This window comes from Nicotiana tabacum, chromosome 24, assembly GCF_000715075.1.
Source record: "Nicotiana tabacum cultivar K326 chromosome 24, ASM71507v2, whole genome shotgun sequence".
Lineage (NCBI taxonomy): Eukaryota > Viridiplantae > Streptophyta > Magnoliopsida > Solanales > Solanaceae > Nicotiana > Nicotiana tabacum.
In genome coordinates, this window is record NC_134103.1 from 86,571,600 (window position 1) to 86,587,854 (window position 16,255).

Consider the following 16,255-nt stretch of genomic DNA (forward strand, 5'->3'; position numbering starts at 1 on the left):
AGCATATAGGTAGGTCCATAAAGTAGACCCCAAAGTGCATCCTCCCACACTTAGGGCATGGGGGCCTTCGTTGCTGCTGGAATCTCCCTCCATGATGACCCTGCTGGTGGGGTCCCTGATTTCCCTGACTGGGCCCGGATGGTGGTTCACTCATCGAAGACTGAGCGAATGACTGAGATGGCCCTGATGACCCTCCCCTAAATGCCGACCTACCACCACCAGAAGAACCGCCCAAGTTGCCAGCGGTTCGGGACTTGCTGCTACCCTTGCACTCCCTTCTATTTTTAGTTTACGGTCCTTTGTAGCTTGAGAAAACGCCACCATCTTCCCATAGGTCATATCAAAATTCAAGGCAGTTGTAGCGGCCTCATTAATAACTAAGGGCCTAAGGCCCTGCATAAACCGGCGCACTCTAGCCTCCATAGTTGGCAACATGTGAATTGCATACTTGGAAAGGCGCGCAAATTCCATATGGTACTTCCACACATTCATGCTACCTTGCTTTAGGCTCTCAAACTCAACGACACTGGCCGCCTTAGTCTCGACAATCAAGAAATGATCCATAAAGGCATCGGTGAACTCACTCCACCTCGTCGGAGGTCTCCCCTCCTCATGGGACTCCTCCCACATCTCAAACCAAGAATAGGCCACCCCTTTCAGGCGATAGGAGGCCAACTCCACTCCCTCCGTCTCGGTAGCACGATAACTCGGAGAGTCTTGTGCATCTTATCAATAAAGTCCTGGGGTCCTCCTCAGGATCAGTATATGTGAACACTGGAGGATCTTACTAGAGAAACCTGTTCACCCTAGAACTAGCAGAATCCCCTAGCTGACTAGAAGAAGTAGGTGCAAATTTTGATCTTTGGGCCTGGGAGGCCACTATCTGAGCCAACATCTGTATGGCTCCCCTAAGATCCCCATCAGAAATAGAGGGATCAGAAGCTGGAGGTGGAGGTGGAATTGGAATATCAGTTGGAGGGACCGTTGCACCCTCAGTAAGTGTAGGAACTGGTGCAGTCTGAGCAGGAATAGTAGATTCAGGCAGTGTAGTAATTGGGGGAATATTCTCACCCCACGGGTGCTCACCTGCATCATCAAATATCGAATCAACTGCCACTCCTGGGGTAACATTGGCTCCTTGGCTAGTTCTTGCCTTCTTCCTAGGCGCCATGTACTGAAAGTTAGAGTAAAGCACGAGTTAAAGGAGGAACAATCTTACAATTAATTTTATCGCACGATCGAGAACATCAAAGGAGGGTATTATTCCTAAGAGCCCAAGTAGCCTCCTAATTATAGATGTGGTCGACAACATACCAATAAGAAGGACTCTATGAGATACAGCTCCGAGACATCCTAGGACACTTTTAAAACCTTAGGCTCTGATACCAAGTTTGTCACGCCCCGACCTCGGGGAGCGCGACCGGCGCTCAACCGAGATAACCCGGCCGAGCAAGCCTGCTGGATTTCCTTCTACCCAACTCACCCATAAACAAAGATAATATAATCTTCATTAATTAATACCATGAGGGTTCATGAACAACACTAGTTCCATCACCATTAGTTACTTCATTTATAAGTCTCCAAAACAATACATCTTACAACCATAGTTTTACAGTGGAAGCATGAGATATAATTACGACATCTTTAGTTTAACTTTCCCACACTAATACACAACCCACACTATGTCTACGGAGCCTCTAATAGATATAAAAGAGTACAATAATGGTGTCAGCAACAAGGCTCCGGCTATACCTCAAAACATAATACACACGGAACAAAAGATGCACAACCCCGGAATGAAGTGGGGCTCACCAAGTCAGCTGGGAAAAAGTGTACTGCTATCACTGGTCAATGTCTCCCATTGTGGAACCACCTGCATCCATTAAAGATGTAGCGCCCCCGGAAAAAAGGACATTAGTACATGTCGAATAGTACTAGTATGAAAACCAAAACATCTATTCAAAGACTTGAAAATCTATCATGAATATGATGAACCATGGTAACAATAATAGGGCTTATATAGCCATACAAGTCAAAACAGATGTTATTAAGAACTTCCAATAATATTATAAATTTAAAGTCGGGGATCCTCTACAACTATTTTTACACAGAGCGGCCTTGCCGCCTCACCCCAAGGTATGCAGATGGAGGTTCAATCACAATACTAAACAAAGCGGCCTCGCCGCCTCACCCCAATGCATGCGGGTGGAGGTGTACTCACAATACCATAACTCTACACAAAGCAGCCCCGCCGCCTTACCCCAATGTGTGCGGGTGGTGGTGTAATAACAATACCAAAATCCTACACAAAGCAGCCCTGCCACCTCACCCCAATATATATGCGGGTGGAGGTGTAATCCCAATCACAATCTTTATACAATTTGGCATAATAACTTTCATTTGAAACACGACTTGGAGTTATAGCATGAAGGCATGCAATCCATACTTTGAACACATCCTCAATTAGTAGCACAACATAATAAGAGCATTTGAAACACGTATTAAACATATATCTTCGCCACAAAGCTTATTTGGAATATTCGATTTATGTTGATCAACTCGGAACTTACAAGGGTAATGTGGGGTTCAATTCTAAGAGAAGAGTTTGCCAACATACCTTGATTTGAGCTTCCTTAAATTACTACAATGTTCTGAAAACTCTAGCAACCTCAATCCATTAAGAAACATAATAAAATTGAACCATAATTAGGAAGACATTTATGGGTTCACCTCATTTAAGTATTTTATCAAACACTAGGTGTGCATCATGATTTCAAGGACCTTCTATGGTAGATTTCTTCATCCCATAACCCAGTCGTTACCCATTTGAGCTCAACAACCTTCTCATACATCTCGTTGGTACATGCATGTATACTAATACTCTCTCATACAAGAATCACACTCCCTATTACCCAAAATCCAAAATTAAAGAATTGGGAAAATTCTGGGCAAATTAGCATAGTGAAGCAGAATGGTCCGTAAATCGACCGCACAATTGGTGCTCCAAAACTGGGACCTTCGGGTTGGGTCTGCGGCCCGCAGACCTGTTCTACGGTCGCATAATGCACTGCAGACCTGTTCTGCGATCGCATAATGCACCGTAGACCTGTTCTGTGGTCGCATAATGCACCGCAGAACTTTCCTCCAAAAAATCTCCATGTTAGTTCTGCGATTAGTATGCGGCCCGCGAAACTATTTTTCGGTCACATAATTGATCGCAAAATGTCATCCAAAATTTTGCCCAGTTTTCTGCTTCACTCTGCGACCATTCTGCAACTCGCAGAGTGATTCTACGGCCGTATAGTGGGCCGCAGAAATCTCAAATTTTAGGTAAACTTTTACGTTGCCTTACATCGGGGGCCTTAGGTTGATTCTGAATGGTTAACGGATCAAAAGTTAAAGTTGAGTGATTGCTGAAGTTGGACCTCTGCTGGTGTAACCGCACCTGCGGAGCTTTGATCACAGGTGCGGGCTGGCTTGCGCAGGTGCGAGTTTAGAGGGGACTGTGCAAGTGGTCACAGGTGCGAGGAGTTTTTCGCACCTGCGTAGCCGCAGGTGCGGTGAGAGGTGCACAGAAACGGAAGGCGCATAGGTATGATAGAGAGTTCCGCATCTATGTGACCGCAGATGCGGCAGGGGAACCACAGAAGCGGAACTGGGCAGATGGGCTTGGTCCGCAAAGGTGGCTTGGATTCTCGCAGAAGCGAGTCCGCAGAAGCGGAGTGAGTGACGCAGGAGCGGAATGGGCTGCAGATGCGTGTGTGATGTCACTTCTACGACGCCGTAGAAGTGGTTAAGTTCTCGCAGAAGCGAAAGTGCTGGGCAGATTATTAAAACAAGGGTTCGCGATTTTGACTTCATTTCAAGCACGGGTTTGGGCGATTCTTGAGAGGGTTTTCGAGGGGATTCTTAAGGTAAGTCCCTTGTGCTCATTGTTTTTCAATAATCTTGTTTCCCAATTGATTTTCCCACCTAGTTGGTGTGTATTTAAGGTGTAAATTGGGAGTTAGAGGCTAGGAATTTTGAGAAGTTGATTTGGGGATTTGGGTAATGTTTTGGTGTGAGATTTTGATAAATTTAGTATGGTTGGATTCGTGGTTGAATGGGATTTCGGGTTTTGTGATTTTTATCGAATTTCGAGACGTGGGCCCGGGGGCCGGCTTTGGGTCGATTTTTTACTAACGTTTTGGGTCGATTGCTGCTTGTACTCAGTCACAGTTTTACTTGCATATCATATCCCAGTCTCTATTGTTCCCTGTTGATACATCATATCATTTCTGTTTGGGCTGATTTTTATGATTTCTGAGAGTCCGAGAGACTGGAGAGATTGATGACTGAGTGAGGCCGAGGGCCTGATTGTGAAGATATAGGTACTATAGCATATGAGTTGTCTATGCAGCACGTGAGTTGTCCGTGTAGATCTAGATATTGGTTTTATAGCACGTGAGTTGTCTGTGCAACACGTGAGTTATCCGCGCAAATTATAGCGCTTGGGCTGAAGGAGCCCCTCTAGAGTCTGTACTCACCCCCGGTGAGCGTGAGTACTTACTGAGTGCCGAGTGATGAGCGATTGACAGGAATGAGTGACTGTGAGGAAAAGTGATTATGAGGTTGGAGTAAATGGGAGGACTGAGTGACTGTTGCCCTGAGAGGATGCATTAATTTCATTATTCCTGCACTTCAGCTGTCATATATCACTGTCTTGAAATCTCTGAGAGATATTATCTTCTGTTTCAGTTGAACTTGACATGAGTTAACTGTTTTGGCATTACTTGTCGAACCTGAAAGCATGCTTACTTTTCCTATGTTCAAATCACTGTAATTGAACTTTGACTGTGAAGCTCATCACTACTTTCAGTTCTTTATTTAGTATTGTTACTTACTGAGTTGGTTGTACTCACGCTACACCCTGCACTTCGTGTGCAGATCCAGGTGTTTTCGGACGCGGTGGGTGTTGATTTTATTGCACTGTTGATCTTTTGGGAGATTCCAAGGTAATTGCCCGGCGTTTCGCAGACCTTGTCTCTCCTTCTCTATCTTTCCGCTTATTATATTTAGTTTCAGACTATCATAGACAGTATTTTCCAGACTTGTGATGTATAGATGCTCATGTACTCTGTGACATCCCGATAGTTGGGAACTTCCGCATTGTGTTTTGGGTTTCTAGCCCTGTTTATGAGAACTTTGTTATTTAAAATTGCTTTAATTCATCTTTCTGTTAAAGGTGTTGGAATTATTTCGAAATGTCGGCTTGCCTAGTATCACGATAGGCGCCATCACGACAGGTTAAGATTTTGGGTCGTGATAGGCACTTAGTCGCTACAAGCAGTAAGGTGAGATTGGAGAGTAGATTTCGAGTGGAATCATGGAAGGGCCCTTTGGTGCACTAAAGTTGAAAAAAGGTCACTAGCCGATGAACTTTAATGTATGGAGTATATGTAGAAAAAAAGAGAAAAAGAAAAATTGCAAGAAAAGAAAAAAAAAAGAATGATTGTCAAATAATGTAGAAAAATACACATCTCCTAATCCTACTAATTCGGGCTAGTGGAAATATAGAGGTGCTTAATTGAAAAGAGGGCTATGATATATATGGTGTATGACGAGTGAATTGGTTGAGAAGAATATGTGCTCGATTTGTGAGTATAGTGTATTAAAGTACTTATGAGGGTTAGTCATTATTCCTAAATGTATCCTACCCGTCCCTCAGCCTAAATTACAACCTTAAAGTCCTAATTGATCCTAGATTTGGCTAGCTTAGATTAGTAGAGATGTACACTACGGGCAAGCTTATGGTACGACCACGGGATGCACATGAATTCTTTCTGAGAGTGAGCGAATTTTGTTCAATTGTGTGATGTCCTTAATTTATATTCAAAAGCATACTTGAATGTGTGGACTATTCTAGATTCACTCTTGTGTTTGTTGGTGAGGGCACATGATCTCATGAAGGATTGGTAATATTGTAAACTTCTCTTGTTGGGTGAGTACGTGAGTTGAGGGTGCTTAGTGGTAACGAGTCAGCTTTTGAGGTAGGGTGGTTACAGATAGGTTGTTTGAATTGATTGAATTGAAATGGATATATTTTGGTATGTTTAAAACGGGAAAAATATGAATTTTGTATGTTCATCCTTGATTGTCGGTATCAATCATAGTCAAGGGTAGAGTGTATGGTTAAAATTGAAGTGCTTCTCTCTAGTTGAGATGTGTACGTTGTTGGGGTATAGTTGATAGTCCCATTGCTCGAGAACGAGCAAGAATCTAAGTGTGGGGTGTTGATATTTAGCTTAAAGTATATATATATATATATATATATATATATATATATATATATATATATATATATATATATATATATATATATATATATATATATATATGTATATATGTATGTATATCGCCTCATGTTTTACTCGTTTTTCGTAGATTTTGGATATAAAATGTATTGATTTATATTAATTTATTGTGTTTTTATGTGTAGGAATCATCCAGAAGCAATTGGGGGCGAAAGGTGCGAGATTAGAGCCAAAACGGAGAAAAAATAAAAAAATGTGATTTCCAGCACCACAAGCAGCGCCCCACGCCACCTGTGGCGCTGTGGACAGAACTCTCAGCAAGCCAGCGCTAAGGCCAGCGCCCCACGCTGCCCTGGACGCTAGTGACGGGAATGTCTCTAACTTTGCCCGGGACAAGGTTATTTCGCCCCTAGACCTACCCAATGCGTATAAAAGCAAGACTAAGCCTGTTTTTGGAGGGGAGACGCCACTTTGAAAGACAAATACACACGAGGAACATCCGGGAGCGAGGATATCTTAGTTTTCTTCATCTTTTCTTAATATTTTCAATTATCCAACATTTATGAAATTGTCTGATATTATCATAAGTGGCTAAATCCCATAGTTCTAGGGTTGTGATTTAGCCATAAATATTGTTGTTCAACGTTGACTTAACCTTAATTATAATTCACCAATATATAGTTGTTTCTTCAATTCTGTGATTAATTGCTTAATTGTCTGGCCAGCAGTTAGGTTTTATTTACTATCTATGCTATGCTTGGGAAAGTCATGTTTAGATTAGAGAAGAATTGAAGAGAGCACAATCTTAAATCTGAGGGGCCGGATTTGTGGTTAGGATAGGAATATACCTAGTTACCGTGCTCAATTAAATATCGTAATCTTAATGCGTTCTCAATAGATTGATTTCATAGGAATTTATGCATTAATCTATTTTGAATAGGTGAGTAGTACTTCGGGAGAAGGCTACGAGAGCAATTATTTGATTAATTAGCAACTATGAGTGAATTGTATGAAAGAGAGAGTTAACTAGAACACAATAAGATTAGTGAATCGATCACAACCCTGGAATATTCGTCTCTACTGAATACACAATAATCATTTTGCTGCTTGATAATTTAGTTACTAATTAGAATTATTATTTAGTATAATCACACTTTTGAACTCGAATTGGCTCGACTAGATAACAATCTTGGTGAATTTAGTGGGTAGTTAATACAAGTCTTTGTGGGTTCGACACTCGACTTATCATTTTATTACTTGTACGACCATGATACTTGCTTGTCGTTTGGTAGGAACATGGTGCTAGGTAAAATACTTTCTATTTAAGGTGACTCAATTCTCGAGACTCAAACCTAAAACCCGTAATTAAGAATGATTAGGTAGTTATCAAAGCAACACAACTTTTGGTGGTTTGGTTGAAACTTATAAATTGTTATTAATTAATTTGGTACCATACTTTTTGAATTCTCTTTTCTTTCGCCTATTTAAGTGAAGAAGCGAATACATATCCGTTACTTGGGCATAGTTCAATATGGCAGGTCTAATTTTCACCCCTGCAAACTCACTTTTTTCCCGCCCCAAATTCCCGGCGAAAATATCAGCCATTACCGGCAATTACGACACCGTTAAAATCTCCACCGCCATGTCCAAAACGGCGGTGGAATTGTTTCCTAATTTACCGGCGACGGCCGTAGATACATTGACAATCAAAGTTTCACCACCATCTCCTCCTCCTCCGACTCCATTGCTAGTAGTTTCTCCGAATTCGTTACGGTGTGAGCCTGGGTACTTGATACCGAATTATCCGGTGGGCGGTAATGGAGGTGAGAACGGGTTTCAGTATCTAGTGGATATATTGGGTACGAAAGTGTACGATGTAGCAAATGAATCGCCATTGCAGCTTGCGCCGAAGCTTTCACAGAAGTTGGGGGTTAACGTTTGGCTTAAACGAGAGGATCTTCAACCCGTATGTTTTTCATCCTATAGTTTACGTAATTATATTTGTCAGCTTTATTTCTCGTAGACATAATTAAATAAAAAAACAAATTACTTCTTTAACAACTTATATAAATTTTTAGAAAAGATGAACACTCTCTTTAATATGATATTTCATGTGTTTTAATTTAGATAAAACATTTTTCTCATCGAGAGTTAATTGACTAATTTCAAGCCAAAATGAATTAGCTCAACTCCATATTTTAAAATTAAAATTTGTGTATTAAAAATTATATGAGAAGTACTGTAAGTTGCAATTTTCTCATTCAATAGGATTAAAAAATATATTTAAAATGTTGATCATTATTATGGGTAAAATTATAAAAGAAAAAAGGCCCAAAAATGCCCTTGTGGTATTCGAAATGGATCAATTATAACCCCCGTTTAAATTTGAATCCAAAAATGACCCTGCCGTTATAAAATGGGTCTAATAATGCCCTTATGTTATTCAAAATGGATCAATAATGCCCTGAATTTTTTTTTTTTTAAAAATGCTTTTAAAAACTGAAAAATATATATTCTGTAAAAACTAGAAAAAGAAAGAAATTTACAAAATATATATTTTTAAGTCTTTTCAGTTTTTTTAAAGTATTTGTTTTGTAAAAACTGAATTTTTTTTTTAAAAAAAAAAAATTGGAAATTTATTGAAATTTTTTTTTTTTAAAAACTGGAAATTTATTAAAAAAAACCGACATATAACTGTAAATGAATATTTAAAAACCGACTAAACCGACATAATCATACCGTGCCTTACCGATTTTTAGGTTTTTTTTTAATAAAACCATATGTTTTTATATAAATCTATAACTGTACCGATAATTATGGTAGATTTTTTATTTTATAAAAATAAATCGAAAAAATATTGAACCGTCAAATTGAAAAAAAAAAAGATTTTGCAAAATATTTTTATTTTTTTAAAACTAATGCATATGTAGTCCACTGCTTTAGGAGGGTAAATTTTTCCAGTTTTTTTTTAAAAAAAAAAATTCAGTTTTTACAAGACAAATACTTTAAAAAAAACTGAAAAGACTTAAAAATATATATTTTGCAAATTTCTTTCTTTTTCTAGTTTTTACAGAATATATATTTTCAGTTTTTAAAAGCATTTTTAAAAAAAATAAATTCCAGGGCATTATTGATCCATTTTGAATAACACAAGGGCATTATTAGACCCATTTTATAACGGCAGGGTCATTTTTGGATTCATATTTAAACGGGGGTTATAATTGATCCATTTCGAATACCACATGGTCATTTTTGGGCATTTTCCCATTATAAAATACATACTTCATTTATTTTTTCTTAAAGAGAGTGCAAAGTCAAAAGTGGACAACTAAAAATAAACGGAGGGAGTAATTTATTTTTAGGTAGTTTTATGAGTCTTGCCCCTTCCATATACATAGTCATTGACGAAGCTAGGAATTTTTCCAAGGGTGTTCAAATTTGAAAGAAGTGAAAAAAATTCCCGTCAAAGGGCATTCAATATGTGTTATATACCTATAAAACGTAATATTTTACCTATATATACAATATAATTTTTCGACGAAGGGTGGTCAATTGACCGCCCTTATGACCACGTGATTTCGCCCCTGTACATAATATGGGGAAGGGGATGTGGGAATATATGTTTTGGGGTAGTATTAATTTCACTTCAAATAAAAATAGGGAGGTAACGAAACACTCGTAAAGTTAAAGTGCGTAATTAAGTCATGGGGAGAACTTTAGGGGTAACTTATGTGTTTTCATCTGATTTTATATTATCATCTAGGAGGCATGAGCTGCACGAGAATTAATGAATTTTGTGCTTTCAATTTTCTCTTTCCTTTCTACAAGCAGCCTATCATATTGGAAGTTCAATCCTCCCTAGAAACGAGTAAATTGATTAAAAAAGATTTTTATAAACTAATATTTCTTATAAAAAATAACAAAAACTAGAATCAAGCGGCAATAAATGAACGATCTTTCATTAAAAGATGGAAAAATTAATTAAACAAAATTCACGTTATGAAGTAGTAATAATCTTTATATTAGTTTCTAGATAGATAAATGTCAAGCAAAAAATAGTTGGACGAACTGGAAAAGAAGTTGCTCGACGGAAAATTACGGTAAGCGCGAAATGAGATAGTAAAGTTTCTTAGATATCTATTTCCTAAACTATCATTTTTAAATTATTCTGAGGAGCTGAGTTGAAATTTTATTAAATGACAATAAAATTTCATGATAGGTGAGGGAACACAGCATCTTTTGCTTTTAATAACCTAAGCTAAATCAAGTGATAATAATAAAGGATTAAATATCCATGATAACTTATTTTGTTCTGTTATATAAGTTTCCAAATTTTTTAAAGTTATATCAGCTTAGATTCATTGGGGTTAAGTGGGATTTAATTTCTAAGGGGAAAAAAGAAGCAAAAATAAACAATTGCTTCATCATACTTCAAATGAAGAAACAAAAAGAAGTGAAAATAGCTAATTCCATCATTCTTGTAAAAAATAAGGAAGTTACATTTAAAGATCATTTTGTAGCACGTTCTTAAGCGTAATCAACACGTCGTTGTAGTATAGTGGTGAATATTCCCGCCTGTCACCCGGGGGACCCGGGTTCGATCCCCGGCAACGGCGAAAGTTGTAACTTTTTAAAAGATTTCTTTAATTTTGTGATTTTCTATCCCCAAATTCACTTGTTATTCTAGTTTTAACATAAATTATTGATACTTATTCCTTTTTATTCTGATAAATGTTGAAATTCTTCTGATATAGAGTAGATTCTTATAGTTGTCGATATTTCTGCATTAATTGGAGATGACCAGTTAATAACATTGTTCATGTACTCTTTACAGGTCTTCTCATTCAAGCTTAGAGGAGCATACAATATGATGGTCAATCTCTCCCAAGAGCAGCTGAAAAGAGGGGTCATATGCTCATCAGCTGGGAATCACGCGCAAGGCGTCGCATTAGCTGCTCAAAGACTTGGCTGCAATGCTGTCATTGGGATGCCTGTTACTACACCAGAGATTCTCTCTCTCTCTCTCTCTCTCTCTCTCTCTCTCTCTCTCTATATATATATATATATATATATATATATATATATATATATATATATATATATATATATATATATATATATATATATATATATATATATAGAGAGAGAGAGAGAGAGAGAGAGAGAGAGAGAGAGAGAGAGAGAGCCAGAAATTAATGGGTTGAGTCATAACATTTTAGCTCATGGGTCTACTTGGGCTGAGCCCAAGTTAACCAATTATTTTTTATAGCACATTCTGACCCATTAAGTAACCCAATTACAACCCACGAAGCTCACCCCAAAACAAAGGAATTTCAACACAATTTATCTAGAAATTTACTTCTTGTTTTTTTCAATTCTGTTTTCTTTTTTTTTTCGTTTTTCTAGACCACCCAACCCATGAAGCTCACCCCAAAACAACGGAATTTCTACCCGACTTATGTAGAAATATACTTAGTTACCACCCACCCCCACCCCCCACCCCCGCAAAAATATTTTTTTTTTGTATTTTTAATTTTCTGTTTTTTCGTTTTTCTGCACCACCCACCCCACCCGCAAAATATTTTTCAACTTACACATTTTAAATACTAATTTGTTATTTAAGGAAATATATTTTGATTCTCAAAATACTAATAGTATTTATTTACCTTTTATACATAGGTGTATAAAAGATAAAAGGCTTTGTTTATGCAAGATGCGCATGGTTCTAAAACATGGGTCAAGTTAGGCGGGTTGGGTTATGACCCATTGTTTATCCCATCTTGACCCAGGACATCTTAGCCCAAGTACACTTTGGGCTGGGTTAGGCAATGACTCATTTATTGACCTAACCCATCTTGACCCGCCCAAATTCAGTCCAACCCGCCCATTTGCCACCCCTATATATATGTAGGGGAGCCTTGGAACAACGGTAAAGTTATTTCTGAATGACCTATAGACCACAAGTTCGAGCCACGAAATTTGATGCTTGCGTCATGGTATGTTGCTACATCACACCCCCTTGGAGCAACGGTAAAGTTGTTTCCGTATGACCTATAGATCAAGGTTCGAGCCGTGAAATCAGCTACCGATGCTTGCATCATGGTATGCTGCTACATCACACCCCTTTTAAGGCAAGACCCTTTCCTTGACCCTGTGTAAACGTGGGATACTTTGTTAGAGGTAGATATAGAGCAGAAGTACTCGGTTCATCTGAACCCAGTACTTTCGATGTGGAACATAAATTTATGTGTAAAATTTCGTTAAAATTGCGAAAATTAGTAGTTATGAACCCATAATTTTAAAAATACAATGCGTTAAATACGTTATCCGCCTGACTTTCTGCATCTTCCCATATATAGCTGTCCTGTTTTAACTATTTTTGAGCTCATTTTCATTTTCAGAATGTTTTTTGTTTAACCAAATGAGCAGTGGAAATCAGTAAAGAGATTGGGTGCTGATGTTGTTCTTGTGGGGGACGCGTATGATGAAGCTCAAGCATACGCCAAAAAGAGGGCTGAAGAGGAAGGCCGCATCTTCATCCCTCCTTTTGATCATCCAGATATCATCGTAGGGCAAGGTACTATCGGTATGGAGATTAATAACCAACTCAAAGATAAAATACACGCGATATTTGTGCCTGTTGGTGGAGGTGGTCTTATAGCTGGTATTGCTGCCTATATGAAAAGAGTTGCCCCTCATATAAAGATTATTGGAGTTGAGCCATCTGATGCAAATGCGATGGCATTGTCATTACACTATGGTCAGAGAGTAATGCTAGACCAAGTCGGACGTTTTGCAGATGGTGTAGCTGTTAAAGTGGTTGGCGAAGAAACTTTCCGTCTTTGTAAGGAATTAATAGATGGCGTGGTCCTAGTTAATCGCGATGCTATATGTGCATCGATAAAGGTTAGCCATCAACTTATGACAATTCACTTTATACATGGATTACAAAAACCTTATTTTATCTGCTTGCTTTTAGAATCTTTCAATACCCTTTAGTATGCTCTTTCAAACATCAGCTATCTCCCTAGAATAACAGTTGTCATTGCAATTTTCGTCAATGTCTCTCTTTATAAAAGGGTCCTTAATTGAGTGTTTTATAAAAATGACCATCACTTGCTCTTCCTTTATTGCATGCCTGTTGTGTTACATATGACAAAACCACAATATCTGTACCTCATTTATCTTGTCATATAATAGACTATTTTCAAAATAAACTAGAAGTGGCTATTTCGTGCAGCAGGTCATATAAGCCAATTGACAACTGGTTTTCTTATCTGAATTTGAGTTTATTAGACATGACACTAGCTTGGTTTTTTGGAATAGGACATGTTTGAAGAGAAACGGAGCATATTAGAGCCTGCAGGTGCACTTGCTCTAGCCGGAGCTGAAGCATACTGCAAATACTATGGCCTAAAGGATGAAAACGTCATAGCAATAACAAGTGGAGCTAATATGAACTTTGATAGACTAAGATTGATAAGCGAACTCGCAGATGTTGGTAGAAAGCGGGAAGCTGTGCTCGTTACTTTTATGCCAGAAGAGCCGGGAAGCTTCAAACGGTTCTGTGAACAGGTCACTTGACTTGGAGCACTTAATATGCCATTTTTGCTTACTATATACAGTATATCTGTTAAGTCTGTCCGACAAATGTTAAATATTGACTTGGATCACAGGTCGGAACAACAATGAAATTTACTGAAGTTAAGTACAGATATAATTCTGGCAATGAAAAAGCTCAAGTTCTTTACAGGCAAGTTTCTTGATCTTTTAAAGAGATTGGCTCATTTTAACAGACATCACTCTTTGTTAACTAGAATTTATCTTTTACAATGGATCGGAACACTTTTTATTCAAAATCGTGTGTTCTGTTTTGATTTGCAGTGTTGGTATTCAAACTGAATCAGAACCTGAATCTCTGATGGAGAGGCTGAAATCAGTACAATTGCATACTGTTAATCTTACGGAGAATGACTTGGTCAAAGATCATTTGAGGCATTTGGTAAACTCCTGATTTTCATCTTTTTTATGGAATCAAATCCTACAAATGGGGGCTTTCGCGTAGTTGGTAAAGTTGTTGTCATGTGACCCGAAAGTCAGAGGTTTGAGCCGTGGAAATGGCCTCTTGCAGAAATGTAAGGTAAGGCTAAGTACAATATACCCTTGTGGTCCGGTCCTACAAATAACGAACGGGGGCTTTGGCGTAACGGGTAAAGTTACTGCTATGTGACCAGAAAGTCACGAGTTCGAGCCGTGGAAATAGCCTATTGCGGAAATACAAGGTAAGACTACATACTATTGACCCTTGCGGCCCGACCCGGATCCTACGCATAGCGGGAGCTTAATGCACCAAGCTACCCTTTTTTGCCAAATTCGACAAATGACACTGTGTTTATTACTTATTTTTATTTAATGAATCGCAGAAGTATTTATTTTTAACTAGAATATCAATGAATTTGAGAATTGATAACCTCAATCAGTAGAAAGAATATTAGTCTCATACTTAATTGTTTTGAGTACATTACCAAATTAAAGAGCTATGGTTTGTTTCTCTGTGGTGAAAAGCATGTTGAATTGCATTGTACTTGATTTAGTGAAATATGGAGATTTCATTAGATATTGATTGCTCGTCTAATCTCGTAAACTAAAAGTAGCCGGCGGATGTATATATATATTATGTACAATATATGTATAACTATGTATAATCTACGATACGTATATCGGTTAGAAAAAGTAAACATTGAATCTGACCGGCTATTTGTGTAACAACCCCTACGTCTTTTCCAGATGGGTGGTAGATCAAATCTTCACAATGAGCTTCTTTGTCGATTCACTTTTCCGGAGAAGCCTGGTGCTTTATTGAAGTTTTTAGATACTTTCAGCCCGCGTTGGAATATAAGTTTGATCCATTATCGCGGACAGGTAGCTATTTACAACCTTTAGTTCCATTTTTCACTGCTAGTACAAGTATTCATTTAGTGTCTGTGCTGTTATTTTGGAGTAATTTTTTCTATTTGGCTTTGAAAAGGGACAAATTGGTGCAAATGTTTTAGTTGGGATACAAGTTCCAGAGGCTGAGTTTGATGAGTTCCAGGGTCGAGCTGCCAATCTTGGTTATGAATATGTGGTGGAGAGTCTAAATGATGCTTTCAAGCTTATAATGCATTGATGAAAAGTTTGGCTTTTCGAAATTTATCATACAAATAATACCCCAACTTTATATTTGGGAAGAATATTGGGTATATGAATTAAAGTCCACATTAGAGAATTAAATTAGGTATATAATATTATATTGATGTAAAGTCTAAAATATTTATTCTCGCCCTTCGCCTGAATTTATTATTATTATTGTTATTATTATTATTATTATTATATTTTTTAATTTGCTTTATTCAATGAAAAATTGGTCCTCTAGGTCCAACAGCTTCTTCTTGATCTTAGAGGAGTTCTTCTTAATCTTACTGGTACATACATTATGTAATAATATTGGAATTATTTGTCTCCCAATAAATGAAGCGTAAAGTCTAATACAATGTATATGGCAATTGACTTTGTCTTTGAACGAGTAACATGTTGCATTGGGCTTCATAGCTCATTCTACTTTGTTAATTGCTTATTGAAAGACGACTTGCTTACATTTTGACAAAGGTTCTTTTCATTGAATCAAGAGGATATATATATATTATATGTAGAAAACGCTTCTCAACTCATATTATCGTGTGCAAATAAAATTATATATATACATGAGTTTCTTAGAGAATAAGACTCTAAAGTTGTGACTGCTAAGGACTCCTAATATATATATATATATATATATATATATATATATATATATATATATATATATATATATATATATATATAAAGGAGGGATTTAACAAGGTGATGTGGCACCTCTTATAAACTAGCAAATGCATTTATCTAATTTCTCAATTTTTGGGATTTTTCTCCTATTAAATTAA

The 16,255-nt window shown here is 37.6% G+C and overlaps 2 protein-coding genes across 2 annotated transcripts; both read left to right on the top strand.

Moving 5' to 3' along the window:
• Positions 1–7,786: 7,786 nt before the first annotated feature.
• On the top strand, positions 7,787–11,310 carry LOC142178283 (threonine dehydratase 1 biosynthetic, chloroplastic-like; the record flags this gene model as incomplete). The annotated part of the gene is made up of 2 exons (XM_075247613.1): positions 7,787–8,259; positions 11,128–11,310. Coding segments are annotated over exons 1-2 (618 nt in total), but the record flags the coding sequence as incomplete, so codon positions are not given.
• A 1,384-nt stretch (positions 11,311–12,694) lies between these two features.
• LOC107779958 (threonine dehydratase 1 biosynthetic, chloroplastic-like) lies at positions 12,695–15,684 on the top strand. The gene is made up of 6 exons (XM_075248378.1): positions 12,695–13,199; positions 13,620–13,868; positions 13,970–14,046; positions 14,178–14,295; positions 15,081–15,215; positions 15,322–15,684. Exons 1-6 carry the CDS (start codon positions 12,882–12,884, stop codon positions 15,460–15,462), a joined length of 1,038 nt encoding a protein of 345 aa, XP_075104479.1. The 5' UTR covers positions 12,695–12,881; the 3' UTR covers positions 15,463–15,684.
• The last annotated feature ends 571 nt before the right edge of the window (positions 15,685–16,255 follow it).

What these genes read in the sequence shown, in the direction of transcription:
- LOC107779958 (XM_075248378.1), top strand. Translation starts at nt 12,882, where the DNA reads ATGGAGATTAATAACCAACTCAAAGATAAAATACACGCGATATTTGTG. An exon ending in CTATATGTGCATCGATAAAG is followed by an intron (nt 13,200 to 13,619) that starts GTTAGCCATCAA and finishes TTTTTGGAATAG; the next exon opens with GACATGTTTGAAGAGAAACG. An exon ending in TGATCCATTATCGCGGACAG is followed by an intron (nt 15,216 to 15,321) that starts GTAGCTATTTAC and finishes GGCTTTGAAAAG; the next exon opens with GGACAAATTGGTGCAAATGT.